Source organism: Ascaphus truei, chromosome 3, assembly GCF_040206685.1.
Source record: "Ascaphus truei isolate aAscTru1 chromosome 3, aAscTru1.hap1, whole genome shotgun sequence".
Lineage (NCBI taxonomy): Eukaryota > Metazoa > Chordata > Amphibia > Anura > Ascaphidae > Ascaphus > Ascaphus truei.
In genome coordinates this window covers 920,735-946,285 of record NC_134485.1, presented here as the reverse complement: position 1 = coordinate 946,285, position 25,551 = coordinate 920,735, and the positions used below count along the sequence as shown (strand labels likewise).

The following is a 25,551-nucleotide window of genomic DNA, read 5'->3' as shown; positions in this document are numbered from 1 at the left end:
TGGAAGGACCGTCTGTCGTTAAGCCATATCCCGTACATCTCTCCACGACTTGCTCTCGGTTCCAGGAACGGAACCGTCCTGAGCGTTGACTCATGATGCCCCCGGTGTATGGGTCAAAAGACCAGTAAATTAACTTGTACTTCTTTGGTAGTGTGTGTAAGTTGCCACTTGTCTGAGGAGCTTGCAAGCTGCGAGGTCCTCACTACATTACAGAGCCCCACAGGAAACTGCAATATAGGCTCAATCAGTATCCCACAAGCTGCCACCAGTAAATACAAGCCTGTCACGATGGACAGAACTTATCAACAATTTTATATTTTGGGGCACGAGATTGAGCACACAAGTTGAGCAAAATAAACTGACATTTATTTCCTTAATAGACAGACACACGACAACCTTAGAATATACTTGACAAAACACTTACTGTGGGAGAGAACGGGATAGAATGTCCAGAAGTAAAACAAAGCGCCGGAATATTGTCTTTTAAAATGCAGTCATGTTTGCAGGGGCGCACCATGCCAGCCCAATAAGTCCGTGAATATGGCAAAGTTCGTTCTGGTCCGTTGGGGTTCGTTAGATATCCCCCAGCACTAACGAAATCCTGAAGCAGAGTCTGTCCTTGGTTCCGTTGTAATTAACTCGTTGCATTTAGGAATCGTTGCTGCTGCTCTCAGTCGCTTGTAGAAGCAAAGTGGAAATTCGTTCACATTGTAGAACAAAGACGAAAGACGAAGGGCATGTATTTAGGGTCTGAGATCATATCTTCAACATACCCACCCAATCCCTCTCTGGGGAATATTCCCATTCACCAATCCCCAACTGGCCCACAGTTTGCAGCGTGGGCACTATAGGGATTTCCGGTTAATACAGCGCCTGTGCGACATTGACACCTTGGCTGCTTAGCATATGTGTACTCCCCCTTTTTACCTGGTGTCTCCCAGGCGTGGGGTTGCCCGTAAGGTGTGAACTAGCCCAGGATCTCTCATTCAGCAACCATCCAGTCTATTTCACACTTGCGGCTCTGGGGGCTTTCAACGGCAACCCTTCCCTAGACCTATAGGCGTCGCCTCAATGGGGGTCTATGAAGTTTGAGAAGGAAGTGCCCCCAGCTCATGTATGTAAAAGCATTTAGTCACTAGTTGCATATCAAAGGCAAACAGAAAAAATTTACCCTGCCTGTCCTTTTGAAACTGCAACCAAAAATACACTTTATTAAAAATACATGTTTTACTTATCCCAAAGTTATAATTTTAATATGTGTGTGCTTGGGGTATTACTCTGGGGCTGCATACCAAATTTCAGGGTGCTAACCCTTTCTGTTCCCGAGTTAGAGCTTCTCCTTGGACTGGCAATGCTGGGCTATGGGCTTCTCATGTCAATTGACTTCTGGTTAACCGAGTTCCCATGTCATTGACCGAGTTCCCACGTCATTGACCGAGTTCCCACGTCATTGACCGAGTTCCCACGTCATTGACCGAGTTCCCACGTCATTGACCGAGTTCCCACGCCAATTGCCGGCTGCCTTGCAAGTTACGCTGCTAACCGGGACGGAGATACATTGTATCCGATAACCACTTCAGACTGAAAACCGCAAGCCTTTGATTCAATTGACTCTGCGGTTACGGCTTCCAGTCTCAGTAATGGATACCTATACCTTGCAATGGAACAAAGAGACCGCGCCACGCGTATCCAATTAACTTGCGGTTTGGAGCTCTCAGCGGCTTCTTGTGTCCAAAACCAGTAATGCCGGTATACCATGTAATACACTACTGCAGGCCTAAACAAACCTGCAAAATGGGGATAACAAGGGACAGAGGGAAAAATAGTACATGTATGGTGCATATAAAATTATCCCCTTCATCCCCAATGTCAAATAGGGGTAACCAGTCGAGCACACTGCCTTTATTAATGCGCTGATTACCCTCATTTCCGTTACAGCTACCAAGTGTGAAGCGCCCATACTTCACACCGATATCGGATACTTACACATATTCCGGCCCCCTAACACCTAGGGTCTCTGAGGCTTTTCAACTCCGGACGTCGCTAGACACAGTGCCACCTTTTGCTTCAAAACCATTTAACATGGTCCCCTGTAAGCTTTTGCTTGCTGCATTTCATAGCTTTAAGCATAGCCTGGGTTAATATGCATAGCCAGCAAACCTACCCACAGACAACTGTTTCAACCTTAATGGGTCTCATCATTTCCCAGAATCCCTTGCTGCAGTGGAAACACTGTGTGCTGGGTGATAATGATGAAAGGCGGGGATGCAGACCTGTCTAAGACATGCAAATGAGCAAACAGTAATATTTCAGGTGTAAAGACAAAGGGACAGGATTAGCTGGAAGGATGAGATTTTCCCAGAGTTCTGCATTCACAGAGAGGAACATCTCACTGAAGTGAATGATGGGCGGATGGAACATTGTCTCACCTGATCAAAGAGCCCACCAGGACCGATGAGGTTTCCTCTGGCAAGAACGTTTATTTCCAGCGTGTAGCGAATGTGTGGGATCAGGAGCTGGAAGTGAGGGAAGTATATGAGCCTGAGAGACAAATACATGACTACTTGAATACCTGGTAATAATAATAATAATAATAATAATAATGTGTTGTCATATCGTGCTGACAGTGTCTGCAGCTCTGTACATAGAATTTTTCAGGTACAGTGAGAATTAAAAGTATCTGCAGCGCACAAATGTGTATTGTGAAAGCATTAAAGTGTATACCTATTGATAGCACCCAAACCTAGTGATAGCACCCACACCTAGTGACAGCACCCACACCCAGTGACAGCACCCAAACCTAGTGATAGCACCCAAACATAGTGATAGAACCCAAACCTAGTGATAACACCCAAACCTAGTGATAGCACCCACACCTAGTGACAGCACCCACACCCAGTGACAGCACCCAAACCTAGTGATAGCACCCAAACCTAGTGATAACACCCAAACCTAGTGATAGCACCCAAACCTAGTGATAGCACCCAAACCTAGTGATAGCACCCAAACCTAGTGATAGCACCCAAACCTAGTGATAGCACCCAAATCTAGTGACAGCACCCACACCCAGTGACAGCACCCAAACCTAGTGATAGCACCCAAACCTAGTGATAGCACCCAAACCTAGCGATAGCACCCAAACCTAGTGATAGCACCCAAACCTAGTGATAGCACCCAAACCTAGTGATAGCACCCAAACAATTTGTGCAGAAAAAACATTTATATGAGTGAATAAAAAGTGTAGCTTTAACACTCAAGTTAAAACAAACAAGTAAAAAAAAGTGACCGTGAACCAGAATCAATCAATGTTACAATAACCTCCCTGTGGGTAACTGAGAGTCTGCTGCTATTCCAATAAGTGCAGAAAAAATCCTCCTTGGGTGCACAGATAGTGGGGTGCACTGCGCACCAACAAGTGCTAACGATGCGTTACAAATGGAGGAAAGGAAGTCGATACTGGATCTCTATATAAAAAGACTATTTATTGAATGTTTGGCAACATTGAAGCTAAAACAAAAATCTTGAAAGGAACCTCTGACGCGTTTTGTGCAATCCGTGCACTTTGTCAAAGAGTAGTGTTCCGCTCGAGGCACCGATACCTTATGGGAGCCATCAACCGGAAGAGCCATCCTCCAATCACACCAATGTCCCTCCCCCATGGAACAAGTACCAATGATGAGGTATGCTGACTGAGTGACAGCTTGACCGATATCGGTCAACCAATAGCATCACGGCACCATAGAAAACATACAAGACAGTCAATAAAGACATCAATAATCTCAATAATAAGAAAAAACATGACAGAAATTATTTACAAAAAAAAATCAGGCACAAACAAATTCAATGGTATACTAATGAACCACAATATAACTGCGAATTTCTCAAAGGCAGCAACCCAAAGTCGCAGTTACGTGACGAAACGCGTCAGGGAGCGGCATTACATCACAACGCATGCGCATGATGGGCCACATCGAGCGCAGATCAACATTGCGGCCAGCTGCTGTAAAAGACACCATTCTACCTCCACAAACTTGGTTTTGCCTCACGGAAGGAGCCTCTGGAGTCTTGCATCTGATACTATCTGTCTGCAGTGTCAAGTGAGATTGGGACTGCTGAAGTTGCATGCTGACTGACCAGATTGGCGGTGATTTTATCACACATTGCCTTTTATTCACCTACCATTGTGAGTGAATTTTCACCCCTACTCCCCATCCCCCCTTCCTCTTTTCCAATAAATGTACAATTGTACGCTATGGGGCATGCGCTCTCTCTTCTCTTTTTCCCATAGGTAATTCTTGGATGTGGTACACCCTATTTGAGAGCTGCCGGAGACCCCCACACCAGAATTCATTGTTTACTACTGATGGACTTCATTTGAAAAAGGACTGGTTTACCACTTCTTTCCATTTTTTCACGGTTTATTATATACTGATGTGATATATTATTTATTCACGTATTGAGCACATAGGATATTAATAATATATTATTATAAAAAATCCATTTAGGTTATTATCACTTTATATATCCTTTGTATATATTATATATATTATATATAATAGACAGGGCAGCTGGCACTCCAAATACCAAGAATATGTACGGTGCATATCCTTTACCAATAGACAGAAAAAAAGCAAACCACCCCAGCAGGAGCGGACACAGGACAGCACCTTTGAGTGCTGTCCTGTGTCCGCTCCTGCTGGGGTGGATTGCATTTATATCTATATATATATATATATATATATAGTGCAGAATAAATGAGTTCTTCAGTATTAGGTGATACCTTTTTTATTGAACTAACAATTTATGTCATAGGACAAGCTTTCGAGAGTTATCCTCTCTTCTTCAGGTCTAGCAATACTGATATACTGAATACTATCACAACTGGACTAAAACGGCTATTTTCTGCTTTATATATATATATATATATATATATATATATATATATATATATATATATATATAATAAAAAGAAAGAAAACACAGGCGCAAATAAATGGTATACTACTAAAATATAAAATTGATTAGACTGGGGACATAATGACCATGGATTAAAGTCACTGAAAAGAAAAAAGAGAAAGCAAAATATGGTGAAAGTATGTTTGTATTTAGAAACTGCGCAACAGTAGAGAGCTACTTACAAAGTAGCAGATAATTATATATCTATCATATCTATATATAAGCAGATAGCATATAGGATATTACAATCCTCTCCTTCCAGCTGCTCGGCGGTCTGCCCTGGCTTCACGTGGGACGCTGGATCTCCGTGTGTTGGTATGCGTCTGTCTACCACTGCCTGTGGGTTCCTCCCGACCAGCTCTTAGTCCCGCGAGATCGTGAATGTGACGTCACGTTTTGGAAAGTCCGTCGGGGCAAAGTTACGGGGGAAAATGCCAATACAAATAATCTTTGATATCAACTACTGACAGTTCAGAGAGAAGGGAAGGCTAAATAAATCTTCTCAAGACCTCCACCTACGCGTTTCGTCTTAATGAAAAGACTTCGTCCGGGGAATGGAAAAATGTAAAAAGAGGTGGTTTGGCACACAAGAACTCTTTATAAATCAGATATCACCTGCAGGTGTCCACGGACCATAAGGGACAGTCCTGCAACGTCCCCAGGGGTACACATGAAATAGAGAAGGTCCAGGCACTCGGTCTTCAGTATAACAGGTTTAATTCAGCAAAGAAATAATTAGACCAAGTACCTGGACCTTCTCTATTTCATGGATTATGGAAAACCCAGCTTGCAACCAAGCTTGGTGCCTCGGTGTCTGCCCGGAGTCCGTTCTTGAAAGACTCAGGGATGCCAAGTTGTTAGAACAGGAGGGGCACTGCAGTTGTACTTGAGTACCCGCATCCTTGACTAACACAAGGCGATCCAGCAACCATCTGCCAAAATCCAGACTCTGTGCATCCTAAGCAGCGGGTGGGCTCAGTATGCAAAGAGGCAGAGGTGCCAGGTTTGCCCATGCCCTTTGCTACCTGAGAAAAGGTGCCCGCCCGGCTTTACAGTACCGGCAAACCAGTGATTGGCTGGCAGGAGAATTCCCACGCTCTGATAGGCTGTTCAGGTTTGGCATGAAAGCTTAAGAGAGCATGCAGCCAATGGGGAGTGCAGATTCCAAGCGCCAAACCAACACCAGCGAATGCAAAGATGCTCAGAACTGAATAGACGTGAGCCGGCTTCAAGGATTTTTAAGGCATAAAAGTTTCTATGTCCCGCTTTTTAGAACGTAGTGGTCGCGTCTGGCATTGAATGCCCAAAACAGTTCCAGGACTTTTGTGAGTAACTACCGGTTATTGGAAAGTGCTCTAAAAAGATCATCTGAAGGAATTTCATTCTGGAAATGGATTTATTTGTTAGCCCAATCGCCAGTAAGTGTGTTAAACTTGAATTGTGTAACATTGTGTGTTCATCTTTTTCGAGAAATAAATTGCCATTTATTTTACCATCTTGTTTTGCTCAATCACATGATCCCGGTTATAAAAAGGTTTTGTAGAACCTGGTCTTCCGTGACAGGCTTCTAAAACTGGTGGCAGCGGCGGGACAGATTGAGCCAATGTTATATACACTGCGGGGCTTATAACATAGCGTGAAACTTGAAGATTGCGTGCTCCCAAACCAAGCGGTGAGCTACACACGTTACACAAGGCAAGGAAAGCACAATTTCTCTTTCCCCTTAGCTTAGTGCCGGCGGTGAACATGGACATGCAATCAGGTCGATACCAGTCATGGGACTTGTAACAGGGGACTGATCCCTGTTCAAAAATGTGCCTCTAATCCAGCTGTGTGGTGGTTAACTGCTGGTAGACAATTAACCAACACCACCTGGCTGATTACAGGTGTCAGAAAAAGCCTGCCTCTGAGACAGGAAGGGAGATTCTTCCTGAGCTCACACGTGAGCTGAGCTGACCCAGGAAGCAGAAAGGAGCAGAGAATTCCTTAGTCTCAGACGTGACGTGGGGCTGAACCAAGGAAAGACTGCACACAGAGATGTCTTAAGCTGCCAAAAGAGACTGCACGCTGCCAGCAAGACACAGGGGACAATACTTCTAAACCTGGATCATGATATTGTCTTATCGCACAATAGTGTGGACACCAAGAGAACAAAGAAGCCTTCCCCTACAACTACAAGAGACAGATAAGACATTTCTTATGACTGTTATCTATGTCTATATATTTATCAGCCCCACGTCACGTCTGAGACTAAGGAATTCTCTGCTCCTTTCTGCTTCCTGGGTCAGCTCAGCTCACGTGTGAGCTCAGGAAGAATCTCCCTTCCTGTCTCAGAGGCAGGCTTTGTCTGACACCTGTAATCAGCCAGGTGGTGTTGGTTAATTGTCTACCAGCAGTTAACCACCACACAGCTAGATTAGAGGCACATTTTTGAACAGGGATCAGTCCCCTGTTACAAGTCCCATGACTGGTATCGACCTGATTGCATGTCCATGTTCACCGCCGGCACTAAGCTAAGGGGAAAGAGAAATTGTGCTTTCCTTGCCTTGTGTAACGTGTGTAGCTCACCGCTTGGTTTGGGAGCTCGCAATCTTCAAGTTTCACGCTATGTTATAAGCCCCGCAGTGTATATAACATTGGCTCAATCTGTCCCGCCGCTATATATATATATATATATATATATATGGGGAAAAAGCACAGACAGCGCCCTTAACAACACACACCAAAATTGCTGCAACTCTAACCCCACCCAGCAAAATGAAACACCCAGCACAGATGTCTATAAAATATAATAAAATTGATTAAAAGTGGTCAGGAACAAGTGGATGTACATAACATGAATATATTATGAATGTCTAGAAAATGCAAAATGCATAAAATTAATGAAAAAAATAAAAAATTGAAAAAAAAGAAAAAGTGTGTTTTGGACTAAAAAAAATAGTGTAATTAAATGGAAAAGTATGTGAAAAATAAAAAAGACAAAAAATCGTGTTAAAATTGTGTCAAAGGAAAAACCATATGGCAATAAAACACAATACTTTAATGTCCATGAATGTCCTTTTAAAAGAATTTGTATGGTCCGGGCTGCTTAATTCTTGGGCTCACCAACCTCCCAACGATACCTATCAGAAAAAAAGAAAGAGAAAAAGCGCCCGATCCATGTGTAAAATCAGATAAAAAAGGTTTTAATTTGCCATGAACAGACGATTGCCAACTCACACTTTGTCAAAAAAAATTAGCATTTTATAGGACCAGCCCATGCACCAGACCGACGTCCAAATTCCACAGTTGTTCTCCGTCTGCATACGATTGCTGCTTCTGTGAATCAGCTCTGCTGTTGCCGGTATCACCATTAGAACCTCTCTCCGTCACCCGGATGGGATTCCTGGTCTGCACGGCTGCACTCGAAATATCACCAGTCACAGAGCAGGAAACTCCTGCACTGGCGTCTTGACTTTGGCGTCTGGGCTGCTCGACCATCGTAGTTCCTGTACCACGTGACCCTACGCGTTTCATCCGTCTCAGTGGATTTCATCAGGGGATGAATTCCAATTGAAATGACTGGCTATTTAAACTGTTCTTGTCCAATGGAGCAAACGAATCAAAAGCAGTTCAAATCAATTGGATATAATTAGATCATCTGTGCTAGATGTTTGTCGATTGAATAGAACATTTAAAAAGGACATGATTCATGATATAAAGTGAGAATGTATAAGTGAATACATCAATGAAAACAAAAAATGGCCAAATACTCAATTACAAATTACACATAGTTAAAAGAACCATAATGATGAATGTAAATAGGTTCCTTTCAAAATATAACAACAAATTGAACATATAATAAACAATGAAAAATAAATATTGAAAAAGAATAAAAAATACAAAAAAATAATGCAAAAAAATAAAAATGCAAAATAAAAAATACAAATTGCAACCAATATCGTAATAATGGCTATTTGTGAATGGTTATATCTAACTATACTATTCTAAAACATTATAAATAAAATATTGATATCAATAGATTACTTTTTTATGACCATAACAAGTGCAAACATAATAATAATAATAAATGTCATAAATCTCACAAATATAAATTTATCTAAATAAATACATATTTAAGCTTGAAATAATTGTCACATAGTGTTCATGTTGTACATGATACATATGATGATAGATGGAAGAGATGAAACTATGATGATTGGGAATCTATATAATCTATATAATTTAGACCATTTGATACTACCATCCTTTATTGTACTTGAAAATATACAATTCATCAAATTTTGATGATCTTCATATATGTATCATTTTCATCTATCTTTACTATCATGTATTAACAATTTTTCCAAAAATTTTTTTTGATCTATTCTAGAGGTGATCAGTACAAATTTATAGAGTTTATAGTTTACAAAGGACTAACCTTATTGAGCTCTTTTTGAGGATTTTTTCACCATTTAGTATCAAATTGTCTAAATTATATAGATTCCCAATCATCATAGTTTCATCATGAGGAGCTAAAGGACACGCTGCATGTCACCAGAGCATCATTGGAGGCGGAGCTTCGATGTCTGTATGAGAGGGAGCGGGAGAAGGCCCAGAAACTGGAGCAAGAGCTGGAGAGACAGAGAGTCTGTTCCATCCCCTTGAGTCAGTACACCAAGGAGAAAACTAATGCAGCAGCAACCTTGACGACAAAAATTACAGAGCTCCAAAATATTAAGGAGACACTAATACAAACTCAGAGAAAGCAAAGTGCGCAGATAAATTCCCTGAGAAGAGACTTGCAAGACACACTCAAAAAACAGGGATCTCTCGCGGATGAGATTACAGTACTACAAAGACAAGTATTGACCCTGACCAAGCATCAGTATCCCACAGCCACAAAAACCCAAAGAAAAAAGGGGTACAGTGAGAGCTGGGAACACCGCTCACCTAAAAAACAAGGTTGCAAAGTCTAAACCACCTAAGCAAGCACTAGCAAAACCTTCAGCGGCCCAACAGGCAACACAAAAAGGTATACATGCCGAATCAAAACCAGAAAAATCCTTAGCTGGTGAAGCTGAGAAGATAGGACGTTCTCTGGAAAGGGAGGTGGAAGTGCAACTCAACCCCAAAGAAGCTGAACTGGCGACTCCGTTGAGTGGAGGAAGTGCAGAAAGACAGCTTCAAGGGCGGAAAACTGAAAGGGCTAGTCCTAACTGCTCTACAACTGTCGCCATACAGTTTAGCTTCAAAAGGAAGAGCAGGAAGAGCGCCCGATGCAAGGGAAATCTCATGACCACGCATTCAGAAAGAAGACAATACTTGGGAAAAGTCTTGCTCGAGTGACTGAGGAGTGCTGAGCTCAAGCACCTTCGGGAGGAGACACAAATAAACTGGAGAAAGGGCTGCAATCCCAGCGGGACTGAGGGTTCTCTTCCTCCATCCACCCTCATTTAAGTCACAGAAAGATCTCGAATGAGAATGGAAGGATTGGCTTTGGCCATGGCAAGCCAGAGCTTCCCACAAACAGGGGAGGTATGTAACAGGGTACTTGATATACAAAGAACAGTGATATACAAAGAACAGTTTTTGTGGCAGTATCCTGCAGACGTGTGAGAATGGATCATTGCACGCAAGCCAAAGATCTACATAGACGCAGCAAAGCTGGCTGATGAGTTTGTCAACAGTCGGGTGGTGTTGTGAAAGAAAGGGGCTACCCAGGACACAGCCACTTAAGGCAAGGGAGCCAAAAGCACCCCTCAGCGGAAGAGTAAACCTGCAGCAGCGGACAGCGCAGCCAAAACTGCAGAATTACAACATGAAAGGAGGTGCTACCAGTGCAACAAGACTAGGCACATCAAGCCAGACTGCCCAGACCGTCCGAGGTCCAGTGGACCCCATAAGGGGCAATGCTCTTTAGCTGCGAGGCGGTCACCCGTGTGCGACAGGAACACCCAGAGGAGCCAAGTACAGCCATCGGACAAGCACTGCAGGGAACCTCCATGGAGAGATCTGCACTTGTCACCCAGGAACCAGCAGCGGAGATGGAGGGACATCAGATTGCACCAGTCGGGATGCAGTCCAACGATGTCCGGCAGAGGCATCTGTGACTAGTGACCATCGGAGCTCACCAAGCAGCCGGATTGCTGGACTCTGGTGCCACTGTTACCCTGGTCCGACCTGATATTCTCCGGCCAGAAGATTTGCTCCCAGCTACAAGGATGCAAGTGATCATGCCAGACGGAGGATAGGAGCATGGAAGGTGGGGATATTGCCTGGATTAGATGCTGAGGTTCTCCTTGGCAATGACTTGGGGCATGTAACATGCATTTTTACATTTTTACGCATTTTTACGGCGGAGCTGGCTCCTGTTGCAGCGATTACCAGGAGTCAGTCATCAGGAGTTGCACCTAAAGATTCCACTGTCCCCCTGCATTTGGGACCAACAGTTCCACCGGTCTCTGAAGAGGCCACGCAGGTAAGCCAGACTGGGTCGCGACAATTCACTGAATTACATTCAGCTTTACCTGTTCCCTGTTTCCCTGAATTAGAGACTAAGGAGGGGTAGCCAGAATTAGGGACACAGTTTAGGGATGCAGTGAAGTCTGATCCCAGCTTGGAGGGCATGAGGCTCTGGGCGTCCGATTCTAACTCAGACAGTGGGTCAGAACGGTTCTTATGGCACAGCGTGCTCTTATATAGAGAGCAGATGGCTATGGGTCTAGATAGGGTCTGGACCATTAGGCGACAGTTAGTGGTACCAAAGGAGTATAGGCACTAGTTGTTACAGGTAGCCCACTCAATTCCACTAGCTGGGAATCAGGGGGTCACTCGGACGAGAGACCGGCTGGTGCAGTGTTACTACTGGCCGGGGGCAGTGGCAGATTTCTGCCGCTCCTTTGATGCCTGTGATGCCTGACAGTGAGTAGGTAAGGCGGGTGATCAGGTGAGGGCACCCCTGAACCCATTACCGGTAATTGGGGAACATTTCCAGAGTGTAGCTATGGATATATTGGGTCCTCTCATGATTCCCAGTTGGTCGGACAAGCGTTACATTCTCACGGTGGTGGATTTTGCAACCCGGTACCCTGAGGCTGTAACACTTTCCACCATCGATGCTAGGGCAGTAGCAAAGCATTGTTGATTTTTACTAGAGTAGGTTTCCCTAGTGAGATTCTAACCGATCAAGGGTCACAATTCATGAGTGAACGGTTACAGTGACTCTGGGAGGCGTGCGGGGTGATGCACCAGCACACGACCCCTTATCACCCCCAAACGAATGGATTCTGTGAGAGGTTCAATGGTACCCTGAAGCAGATGCTGCAAGATTTTATAGAGGCTGAAGGGAAGGACTGGGAGATTCACCTGCAGCACTTTCTGTTTGCATACCGAGAGGTACCGCAAGAATCTACCGGGTTCTCTCCCTTTGAACTGCTTGGTACGGAGACCTCTGGACCTATTCCATGAGGGATGGGAAGGGGAGACTACTAATACTGATGCTTCTGTGCTTCAGTATGTAGTAGATCTCAGAGATTGGCTAGAAATGCTAATGGGGTCGGCACAGGCTAACCGCAGCCAATCAGGTCAGCAGATTCTAAGCGCCAAGACAGCAGTGGCAAATTTGAACTGACCAAATGATGCTCTTGGAGAAATAGACACGAGCTGGCTTTAGAAATTTCAAGGCAAGAAATGTGCTAAGTCCCACTTTTCGGGGCCAAGTTCTCAGAATAGAATGTAGCGGTCGCGGCTGGAACTACACGCCGAAAGGATTACCAGGACGTTTGGTGCTATCTCCCGGCCAAGGGGTTCTGGCATCTCCGGAGCAGATACAGCGGTGGCGTCTGGTAACTCATGCCGAATTGTGCTCCAGGACTTTTGCGGGTAACACCCGGTAACCTAAAGACTTTGTTTTATGGACTGAGTTAGGAAAAGTTAGTTGTTTTAGCCCAGATCCCCCAGTAAGTGTGTTTCCCTCTGTGTATTGTAAACCATTGTGTGTATGTCTGTTTCAATTGAATAAATGACAATTTGTTTTACTTCTTGGTGTAAGGATCCGTCACCCGTGTCCCTTCCGGCGCGCTCCCAGCTTACCCAGACCTGTGACTGGGTGCCCTGCCTTCGCTGTCTACTGCAACGCATCTCACAGACCAGCCAAGATCAGCGTACCTTCTAGGAGCACGAGCGGCTCTCACTCGGCACTAAATGCCCCGCTGGGCCCACCTACAGGCTTCCCTCTCACGGTGATGTCACCGTCGTGCAGCACGCACCTACTATGCGCAGCACCCATGCACGCGCGCAATGTCTGTCTCGTTCCACTGCACAATAGTTTTACCTGTTTGTTCCAGCAGCCAACCACAGCCAAGCATAAAATGGAGAATGCTTACTCTTCATTGGACTGTTCTCCCTATATGTGCTCCGCCTGCCCTCTGGCACATCGGCTGAGCATAACCTTGTGAATGTGCACTGTGTTCACTACAGTCCTGCCTGCTGTCTTGCCTTGCCTGTCTTTTCCAGAGATCCTGAACCTGCTTGCTTTTGGATTCCGCACTTCTCCACTCCTGACCCGGCTTACCAACGATGATCCGCACCTCTCTGCTTTTGACCCCGGCTTACCCACGATGATCCGCTACTCTCCAATCCCGACCTCGGCTAAGTACCTGCAACAATCCGTACCTCTCCTGTACAGACCTCGGCAAGTATCATTGACCATCCTGACTTCTCCTACCCCAACACGGCTACCTCGACCAATCTACACTCCAGACGCGCCCATGCTGTTGTGGGTTGGTGTTATAAAATCCCCACCTTGACCTCGTGGTCACACCTTGTTTGTGGTGAGCACACCGTTACACTTGTAACAATGGTATTTGGGACCAAGGCAACATTTTTAAAGCTTCCAGTGACTGAGCTCCAGATCAGGACCAACGCTAACACCACCCTAACTCCTGTTTCTAGTTTTATATACCTGGGCATATGGTTTGACTCCCACTTAACATTCGGGATGCACATTGATACCCTGACATCCAAAACCTATGCCAAACTAGGTGTACTTGAAAGGAAAAAACCTGGGCACTGCAGATTTCTGCTTAGAAAATGTATTCAGACAGTGATCTGACGTTTTGGCCTCAAGGGCCTTTCTCAAAGGTAAATGGCATAATGCAACGTCAGATCACTGTCTGAATACATTTTCTAAGCAGAAAACCGCAGTGCCCATGTTTTTTCCTTTCATGTATGAAAGGTACTTATAATAATTTTCTTTATTGGGGAGTGCAGCATTACCCTTCAAAAAACTATAGGTGTACTTTACAGGAACAAATCCTCCCTAAGCCTGCTGGTCAGAAAGCGTATCGCACAGCAGAAGCTGATGCCAATTATAAACTATGGAGACATAGTATATGGCTCGGCACCCTAAACCCACTTTAGTAAACTTGACACACTCTACAATTCAATATGCCGTTTTGGTCTCCAATGCAACTATAACACTGCGATATGCTCAAAGAACTAGATTGGTCATCACTCGTCTAGGCGCAAAGTTCACTTTTCCTGTCTTGCCTTCAAATACTTTCTGGGCAAGCTACCCACCTATCTGAACAAGCTCCTCACCCCTACCACATGCAGCAATTATCCTCTGAGATCAGACCCCAAAAGGCTGTTCATGGTCCCATGGCTCAACAAAGTATCCGGCCGCTCCTCCTTCTCTTACCGTGCATCGCAAAACAGGAACAGTCTACCAGAGACTCTCACATCCACCACCAGTTTAAGTTCTTTCAAAACTAAAGCTGTCTCACATTTTAATCTGGTCTGTAACAGTCACATACGCTCATAATATATATTATCGTAACTGTGCACGCAATGTCTTGTATAATGTATACCCTGTTCACTTATGTAACTGTATTTGTAACCATGTATTATTTGTCATTTAACTCTATGCCCGGGACATACTTGAAAACGAGCGGTAACGCTCAATGTATTACTTCCTGGTAAAACATTTTATAAATAAATAAAATAAATAAACACTTGGTTTTGCTCATTGATATGATCCCGGTATAAAGGTGTAAATGCCTGGTCTCTCGTTACACTGAGGAATACAGTAAATTGGTGCGTACAAAGTATTCACACTGTGTGACTGCCCTGGTCTCACCATGGGTCTGGCATGTAAATCTCTCTTACACTTTTCTGTTGATTGGTGGGTTTCATTCTCTTACCTTGTACACAGGGTGGCCCATTGGAAGATGCCTTGTGGTTGCGATGTTAAACACTTCAGCAAAGAGATGAGTGTGAAGTAGGTGAGTTACCACTTGGTGGAAGTTGAATTCGGAATTCCGCACCCAGATCTTGGCAAGTGTCCAGTCCCAGTCAGAGTCATTGGGCAGGAAAATGGGGCACTGCTCACCTGGAGTTTGACCTAACTGTAATACACAATACAGAGAGTTATGGAGCTGCTCTACAAAGACCAACAGTATTTTGGGATTCTCTGAGCTCTCGTGGGGCTGAGCTCCCCTAGGAAGGAAGAATGCAAGACCACGCTGAAACTGGGACATCTGCCCAAACCCTGGAGAAACAGATAAGTGAAACACGTTATTGCTGTGTGCAGAGACTGTATATGTTTAGCTATAATAGTACCTGTTTGGGGTGGTAACAAGCTTAGCTGTCCATCCAGTTAGCAAGGGCTGAAGCTGTATGTATAGTTAGTCTCCTAAGAGGAGTAGGTGTTTATTTTATGATTTTGTTTTGACTTAAAGGGGCGGTGGGCCTGTTAGTGAATTATTTATCCCTGTAAATAAACCCCAAATAGAGAAATACTATATTTCCTGCCTTAATCTGGGACAGAAAGAGACTGTAACGTGGTGTGAGCATCACAATACATACAGATACAATTTCCCTGCTATTGTATGTGGCTTATTGTATAGGAGATTATTGTATGGGAGATTATTGTATGGGAGATTATTGTATGTGAGATTATTGTATGTGGCTTATTGTATGGGAGATTATTGTATGGGAGATTATTGTATGTGGTTTATTGTATGGGAGATTATTGTATGTGCCTTATTGTATGGGAGATTATTGTATGGGAGATTATTGTATGGGAGATTATTGTATGGGAGATTATTGTATGGGAGATTATTGTATGGGAGATTATTGTATGTGGTTTATTGTATGGGAGATTATTGTATGTGGCTTATTGTATGGGAGATTATTGTATGGGAGATTATTGTATGTGGTTTATTGTATGGGAGATTATTGTATGGGAGATTATTGTATGGGAGATTATTGTATGGGAGATTATTGTATGGGAGATTATTGTATGGGAGATTATTGTATGTGGCTTATTGTATGGGAGATTATTGTATGGGAGATTATTGTATGGGAGATTATTGTATGGGAGATTATTGTATGGGAGATTATTGTATGGGAGATTGTTGTATGGGAGATTGTTGTATGGGAGATTGTTGTATGGGAGATTATTGTATGGGAGATTATTGTATGGGAGATTATTGTATGGGAGATTATTGTATGGGAGATTATTGTATGGGAGATTATTGTATGGGAGATTATTGTATGGTAGTGCAAGAACAAGACGAGACTATACAAAACATGCTCCTGCATATAAAAGATCTGGACAATAGAGAGAGACGCTTTAATATAAGGATCAGGGGTATACCTGAAATGGTGAAATCCCAAGAAATAGTCCCATATTTACAAAAACTATTCTCTCATATGACGGACGAAACACAGGAGCAGACCTGGAAGATGGACAGGGCACACAGAGCGCTGAGACCCAGACCTAGGCCATCAGATCCCACGAGAGACATTGTTGTTAAAATGCAAGACTTCCCGGAAAAAGAACTAATTATGCAGAAGGACAGAAGTATTAAAATATTGACTATGAAGGGGCGCAAATCCAGCTGTATAACGACCTCTCCGCGTTAACCCTACAGCACCGCAGAGAAATGAGGGATGTCACTGTGTGTCTGCAAAAAGCCAACGTGAGATATAAATGGGGATTCCCTACTAAGCTGATTGTGATACAACAAGGGAAAGCTACCGTGCTCAGATACGGAGAAAACCCCACCAATTGTTTTGAAAGACTCAACATTCCAGGACCCAAAGAAAGGGAAAGAACGCAGGACTCCGCGACGTCAGGAACACCTCGGCCCCACCCAGAGTGGAGGGGGCAACGGTGGTGGGAAGTGGTCAGCAAAGCGAATAGAAAGACCAGCGATAGCAGCGGACGGCAGCACGGAGACAGAAGACCACAGCAGGAAGAAAAAGAGACCAACGAGTGAAGACGAGTAAATAACTGAGATTTATGACTATATATCTCTTAGACCGCTCCAACAGAGCTGAGAGCTGAGTATGTGACAGTTGAAGGGGTATGAAGAAAGATGGGGGGAAAAAAGAAGTTACTTTTAATGGAAATAAGCCTGAGTAAAATGTAGGTTTCAGGGAAGGTTGATTGTTGTTTGTTAGTTTGGTTTATAAAGAGATCTATAGATCTATAGATAGATCTATAGATGTACTGTGAAGCTATAACAGACGTACTGTAGTTAATAAATTAGAGTTAAAATGTTGTTTGCTATTAAGTGTGACATTAAGGCAAAATACTATGTATATATATATAAGAAAGGGCTAAGAAACTATTGATGAGTGGCAGTTGCTCCCCCCCTCTTCCCCTCCCCCCTCCCCTCCCCCCCTCCTCCCCCGCACGCCCCCCTTCCCCCCCCATTTTGGTTACATTTTTATTTTCATTTGAATGTATTTTTATGTGTTTTTGTTTGTATTTTGTCTATAAGTCAAATGATACAGAGAGAAAGCACCCAAACTCTCAATTGGCAGATGATGTCCAAAGAAAAGATGGCAATAAGGAAGATCGAGATTGCAGTAAGAGATACATTAAGGTCGGTTAATATCCATCAACCACGAACCCAAACACCACAACAAACATGACATATAAGATAGGTATCCTGAATGTCAAGGGACTAAACTCACCTGTGAAAAGGAGACAGGCTCTAGCAGAAATAAAAAAGATGAAAAGTGATGTAATGTTCATGCAGGAGACACATTTTAAAAGAGATAAAGAACCAAAAATGATCAATAAATATATTGTACAAAACTTCTATAGCTCATCAAGAGAAGAGAAAAATGGGGTAGGAATTCTACTTAGCAACAATTTTGAGTTGCAAGACATCACCACTAAGAAGGATTTAGAAGGTAGATATATTATGATTAAAGGGCAGATAAACGGGAAGAAGATCACCTTGGCAAATGTGTATGCCCCCAATGTGGGACAAGTAAATGTCTTAGAGAAGGTGCTGTCAATAATTAATGTCTTTAGAGAAGGAGCTCTATACCTGGGCGGAGACTTTAATGTGGCGTTAAATCCGATGTTTGATACCTCAAAAGGACACACAAAAATGAGCATAAGGCAGACGCAATCTATAAATAAAATGTTGGACCAGCAGGCATTGGTCGATGCCTGGAGAGTTCTAAATCCGTCAGGAAAGGACTATACCTATTACTCACACCCACACGATAGCTACTCCAGAATTGATTATTTTTTCATAGATCAAATTAATGTGAGCTAAATAAGAAAAGTTATTATTGGCAATATCACATGGTCAAACCACGCACCAGTAATCCTAGAAATTGACTTAGAGGTAGGAATTATGCAGAAAGGTGAGTGGTCATGGAGACTGAACGAGTCTCTACTGAAAAACAGTAATGTAGTCCTAGTAATTGAGGACGCTCTTAAAAATTATTTTGCAGAAAACAATGTAGAAAATATATCTCTGGTAATATTGTGGGAGGCTCATAAAAGTGTCATAAGAGGAGTATTTATCCAACAAGCCTCTTTTAGGAAAAGAATAAGGGAAAAAGAAATGATAGAAATAAGTAAACTAATCCAAGATCTAGAAACAAAACATAAAAGGACAGCCGATAAAGAGATACTAGCAGAACTAATAACAGCCAGAGGAAAGTTTAACTTGTTAACAACCCAAAAAATAGAAAAGTCACTGGTATGGCTTAAACATAAATATTACGAGAAAGGTAATAAAATGGATAGACTACTGGCCAATCAACTAAAACAGAAACAGAGCCAATTTAATATCAGTAAAATTCGGAAGCAGGATGGTGTAGTCTCGCAGGACCCAAAAGTCATTAAGGAGGAGTTCAGGCTATTTTCCGAAAAGTTATATACAGTAATATAGAGGCGGTACAGAAAAGGAAAAGGGAGCATATAGAGGAAGATATAGAAATATTTATGAAGGATATCCAAACTAAAACAATCACACCTGAGGCAAGAGCTAAATTAGATCCTATCATAATGTGGGAGGAGATAGAAAAGGTAATAAAAGATCTGCCTAATGGGAAAAGCCCGGGACCCGATGGGTTGCCACATACCTATTATAAGACTTTTACCAACTGCTTAATAGTACATATTAAAAGTATGTTTAACACACTGAGAGAGACGGGTAATCTATCACAGTATATGTCAGAAGCCCATATAACAGTTATCCCTAAACCAGGCAAGGACAAACTAAATTGTGCAAGCTATCGCCCAATATCGCTTATAAATGTAGATGTCAATATCCTCGCCAAGATATTAGCAAATAGGCTTAACGAATATCTACCGGAATTGAAAGAGAGGGATCAAACCGGATTTATACCAAAAGGAGAAGCCAACGATAACACTAGGCGAATTATAAATATACTGAACCAGGCCAATAAAACACAGACCCCAACTATGATACTGTCCATAGATGCAGAAAAGGCCTTTGATAGGGTGCAGTGGAATTTTATGTTTAAAATGCTGGAACGTATAGGAACGGGTGACATGTTTAGACAGTATGTAAAGGCCCTATATAGTAACCCATCGGCAAAGGTCAAGGTAAATGGACAGATCTCGAACTCATTTAGCATACTAAATGGTACAAGACAGGGGTGCCCATTGTCCCCATTGATTTTTGCTCTAATAATGGAGCCGCTAGCAGAATCCATAAGAAATCACCCAGATATCACAGGAGTTCAAATAGGTGAGAAAGAACATAAGATCGCATTATACGCAGATGATATCCTACTGATAATAACTAACCCGCTGGTATCATTACCAAATATAATGAGTGTTCTAGGAAGATATAGTTTAGCATCGAATTTTAAATTAACCTAACAAAAACAGATGCTCTCAATATAAATCTGTCAGCAGAATTGGCAGACCAGGTAAAAGAAAATTTCCCCTTTGAATGGAAGAATAAAAGTATAAAATATTTGGGAACAAATACAACATCAAGAGTAGAAATGCTATTCCAGGCTAATTACACCCCACTAGCTAAAGTAATAGAAGATGATTTAAAAAGATGTAATAAAAGTATTATCTTGTGGATAGTTAGAATTAACTGTATTAAAATGAATATCCTGCCAAGGCTTATGTATCTGTTCCAGACTATCCCAGTGAAAGTCCCCAAGCAATATATTGCCATGCTTCAAAGTAAAATTAATAAATTCATTTGGGAATTAAAAAAACCAAGGACTAATATTAAAACGCTGCAAAGACATAAGTCACAAGGAGGACTCGGGCTGCCGAATATTAATAAGTATTATCTTGCGACGCAGGTGAACGCTCTTTTTGAATGGTATCATTGTACAAAGAATAAACTGTGGGTGTAAATTGAAAATAACTACTGTAAAAATATAGATACAAATAAGGTTCCTTGGCTCAGGAAGATAGATCGACCTAAAGATCTCTATGAACACCCTACTATCGGTGCAGCTTTATGAGCATGGGATGAAATATCCAAAGATGAGAGGGTCTGTACGTTCCCTTCCCCTCTCACCCCAATATGTGGGAACTCCGATTTCCCCCCAGGATTGGACTCTAGAATATTTATAAAGTGAAGCCGAGTGGGGCTATTAAGACTAAGAGACCTGATGGACATGGGAGAAATTAGAAATTTTAAATACTTTCAGGATCAGTTTGATTTCAAAGAAGGAGAAAGATGGCAAAATACGCAAATTGTCCACTATATGAACACCAAAAGAAATAAAAAAAATATGTGAAGGAGATTGAATCCTTTCGAAGCGGCGTTGGTAGTACTAGGTGCTAGAGGACATAATATATCGTATATCTATAAAACAATATTGGAAATCAAAGCTGAACCTATGCCCGGATTTGTATTAGCTTGGGAAAAGGATCCGGGTAAGGAATACTCTGCACTAGAATGGACACAAATGTGGCGTAATGCCAGCACTTCCTCGATATCGACGAATATACTGGAAAATATATATAAGATAATGTACAGGTGGTACTATACGCCACAAAAACTGAATGTATGCTATCCAGGAACGTCTGACAAATGCTGGAGAGAGTGTGGGGAGGTGGGTACAATGCTACATATCTGGTGGGAGTGCAAGAAAATAAAGAGGTTCTGGGATGGGATCGTGGAGCAGATTTTTAATATAACCCAGATCAGAATCCCGAAAGAACCGAGTATTCTATTGCTAAACAGAGAGGGGGGTCGAAGGGCATAGAATTAGGAAATCCCTACTAATACATATGCTGAATGCAGCAAGATGTACTATAGCGGCCAACTGGAAAAAACTGGAGGCTCCCACTATGAGACAATGGGAGTCGAGTGTATGGGAGGTTATAAGAATGGAACAGCTCTCATACATAACAACTGACACAAGGTTAAAATATGAGATTCTCTGGCTGCCGTGGTCTGAGTTCACTGGTCATAGAATACTGTAAGACGAGAGAGGAATCATCTGCCAAAATGAGACTAATATGGATAAACGGGTTTACTAAATATGAAGTTGACTTATTAGCAGAGTTTTTAATATAAGAGAATTTTGTTTTGTTTTTGTTTATGAATGTATTTATTGTTTAACAATCTGTATCTACGACATTATAATTTGTATGTTGCATTGTGATTGATTTGTTTGATTTGGTAATGTATCATATTGTGTTATGTGTTTACTGTTATAAAAATGTTGACAATACATAAAGAATTAAAAAAAAAAAAAAAGAAACAGACATACACACAGTGAATTACAATATACAGGAGAAAACACACTTACTGGGGATCTGAGCTACAAAACTAATCTTTTCTATTTGAAATAGTCCATAAAACTGTAACGCGTAGCTCACCACAAACCAGACGTGACCGCGAGGCTGATGTAGGGAATTATATAGAACGCCAACCCACAACCGCGAGGGGTCAGGGGTACAGAAGACATGGTAAATGTGATACTTGCCAGGTCTGGATAGGAGAGTAGCGGATCGTTGGGGTACTTAGCTGATGTCAGGATTGGAGATTGGAGAGTAGTCTTAATAAGGATAGCCGAGGTCAATATAGGAGAGTTCAGGATGGTCGTTCGAAAGCCAGATCAGGAGAGGAGAAGCATGGGGTCCAAGGTACGAAGCAAGGTCTGGTATCAAGACAGGCAGGACAAGGTTCCAAATTTCAGCGAGATTCAGCATTACAAAAACTAGGTTATGCTCAGCAATGAGAGACTGAGCATGGCAGGTAGTTAAGGAGCCTCCCTCCAATGGGAAGCCAGGACGGGACCAGACGGGGTGAGCGGATAGGCTGCTGGGTCACGCAGGTGTGCCCTATTGTGCAGCCTGATTGGTTTTGGGAGTAGAGCTATGTCCCGTGCGCGTCACCAATGTCAGGGGGAGGCACCCCGATCGGGCGCCGCTCGCACACCGCACATGCCCGTCTTCACAGCGGGGACAGAGCCTAGGGGTGGATTCAGGTAGGAGCTGTTGCGCGCTTCACTGACGTCAGGGGATGACGACCCAGTCGCGCGCCACTCGCTCACCGCGCATGCCGCCTTCCAAGCAGGGGCAGAGCCTGGGGGTGGATTCTGATAGAAGACTGGCTGAACGGCCGTGCCGCACATCAGCAACGTCAAGACGGGGGCAGAGAACGTAGGCAGGACCCACGGATGGGCGAACCGATCGCGCGCGCGTGTAGAGGAGCCATCGCAGTATTGCGCATCTTGAACGTCTGCAGAGGTTGAAGGGATAAGATTGGGTTGTGGTTTCCAGCCAGCAGGATGGCGAATCTTCACAAAAACCATGTCTTTAGGTTGACCAGGAGTTACCCGCAAAAGTCCTGGAACTCAATTCGGCATGAGTTACCAGACGCCACCGCTCTCTCTCTTCCGGAGCTGCAAAATCCCTTGGCAAAACGTCCTGGTACTCTTTTCGGCGTGTTGTTCCAACCGCGACCGCTACGTTCTCTTTTCAGAACTTGGCCCCAAAAAGTGGGACTTAGAAAATGTCTTCCCTTGAAATTTCTGAAGCCGGGTCGCGTCTATTTCTCACAGAGCATATTTTGATGATATCAAATTTGCCACTGCTGTCTTTGCACTTAGAATCTGAGGACCGGATTGGCTGCTAGGTTTCTTATAGTATTTCAGTCCCATTCATGAAATACTCCACCCAATCCGAGCATGGGAGAATTCCTACAAGCCAATCAGAGACTTGTCAGTCTACTCAAGCCGGGCAAGGATGGATTCGAAATATGACAGGGGCATGCACCAGCTTGGCACCTCTGCCACCTGTGAGTCAGAAGCCACCCGTGGAGTTAGGCATCTCAATGTCTGGGCTAATGGTAGTCCGATCACTTCCATTCATGCCAGGACGAGGGTACTTGAGGTTAACTCCTCCACCCAAATGTCTTTAACGCCTTGGCAATCTCTGTGGCTTTCAACTCCGGGACCCGAGCATACTTAGTGGCACCAAAGTGGTAGCCAACTGGTTTCTTGGAACCACGGAACTGGAAGACCACAGCTCATATACAGTGCATAAGCATTTACCATTATACACAATGGTAGTGGAAAGATGGTCAGCGCAAACCTCATGGACCTCACGATTTTGATGAAACCGCATGGAGTTGAATAAAAAGGAATGGAATAAAAAGGGAATAAGAAGGGAATAAAAACACAGTATTAGTGCATAACATCCATGCGTTTGGGGGATGAGGGGGGGGGGAGGCGGGGAAAAGGTGTGAATGGAGGATACGCTGGAAGGGATGGTGGTGAATTTCCACTATATAATCAAAGAAAACATAAATATATGGATTCAGTGACTCACACGGGCTTGTGTGGTATTTCTCCCTCAACGCAGCCTGTAGTGGGTTAATGCAGACTCATATGCTGGAGTCTCAATAAACATAAAACTCACACGGCCTAATGTGAGTTCTTGCACTCAGAGGGTGGTGTCCTGTATGGATGGTGTGTGGTCGTCTCAGCAAATTATCCCCCAATAGGTATGGTGTGTGAGTGTCTCCTCTCCTCCCGTTTCCCAGAAGACCAAAAAAATGTGTGCAAACCAGGGTTAGCAATATAACAGGTCTTTATTAGGTTAACAGTGAAGACATGAGCATAGACAAGCATACATGTTGTGAAAACATAAAGGTTATAAAACAATTCCTAACAAGGTGAAATGGATAAAAACAAAAAGCACACTCACACTTAATTTTATACACAATGTCAGAAATAAAAATATTTCACAATTCTCTTGTTTCTTGGTGTAGCCAGATCCCCCTCTGGGTGTTGTTACTCCCCCCCCCCCCCTTCCTGTACTCACCTCCGCGGCGGTCAGCAGAGTTGCGGCCGGGTGCGGGGGCGCAAGTGTGTAGGCGCGCGTCTTCCGGAGCTCCAGGGAGAGTGTGCAGTGTGTGGCGGATGCAGGCGCGCGCTGGGCAGGCAATCGTGTCACGGGAGGCTCCGGCGGCTGGTGGTAGGGGGCCGAGATCTTGTGGAAACTTGCGCATGTGCAGACGAGCAGCGGCGGCTATTACATGTCGCACATGTGCAGTGAAAGCGTGCAAAGCAGGTCCAATGGGAGAGGGATCTTGTCAGGGACTACAAGTTACATGAGCCTTAGGAGCGCACCACCTGATGCCAGGGAGCAAATGAGGTGCGAGGATTATCCAGGAAGGAAAGCAGGAGGCTGACTGGGGAGCACGTAAGTCAGTCGTGCCAGGAGAGGATAAGGGAAGGAAATGCAGAGGGCAAGTAGCCTCTGCACTAGGCCAGTAATCCCTTCTAAGCCCCAGATAGGTCCTTAGACACTCTGTAGCTTGTGGCTGCTTAAGGACAGGCCCTAGGATAGGGAACCTGCCCCATTAGCGCTGCATAGGAAGTGAGGGACACAGCGGACGCTGAATACGCTGAGAGAGAGAGGCCTTGGACCAGGCCTACTTCGCTGAGGGAGAGACTGTCTTCAGGGTGGGATTGCCCCTGACGGACAATACTTCCGGCGGTGTCCAGGATGTCACGGAGGAGATAGTGGATCGGCGAATCCTTTTTGAAGTTGTCTGTGGGCCCGGGTGCAGGAGCGCCCGGCAGGTACCTTAATAAAATGCACCAACATATTATAGAATACGGCGCTAATCACGCCTAGGGTGGGAGATTCATACTTAAAGACACTCAGTGGGTTAAGTGACTAAGGGACTCCTATGCTATTGTGGCCACGTGTGGGAGGGTTATGCCATGCATGGTGCGTGGGCAGTTGTGTGATTAGTAACTATATAGGAACGTTTAGAGCATTCATAATACAGTAAAGTTAATCATTTGTTTATACCAAGTGTGTATTGTTGGGTT

The 25,551-nt window shown here is 43.6% G+C and overlaps 1 protein-coding gene across 2 annotated transcripts in view; it reads right to left on the bottom strand.

The window, feature by feature from the left end:
- Nucleotides 1-25,551, bottom strand: part of ALOX15B (arachidonate 15-lipoxygenase type B) — a 125,656-nt gene that overhangs the window by 22,606 nt on the left and 77,499 nt on the right. For both annotated transcript variants that reach the window (XM_075593495.1, XM_075593493.1), the window contains exons 8-9: nt 15,141-15,344; nt 2,430-2,516 (exon numbers count right to left, since the gene is read on the bottom strand). In XM_075593495.1, coding sequence (XP_075449610.1) covers nt 2,430-2,516; nt 15,141-15,344 — 291 coding nt within the window. The remainder of the gene's footprint in view (nt 1-2,429; nt 2,517-15,140; nt 15,345-25,551) is intronic.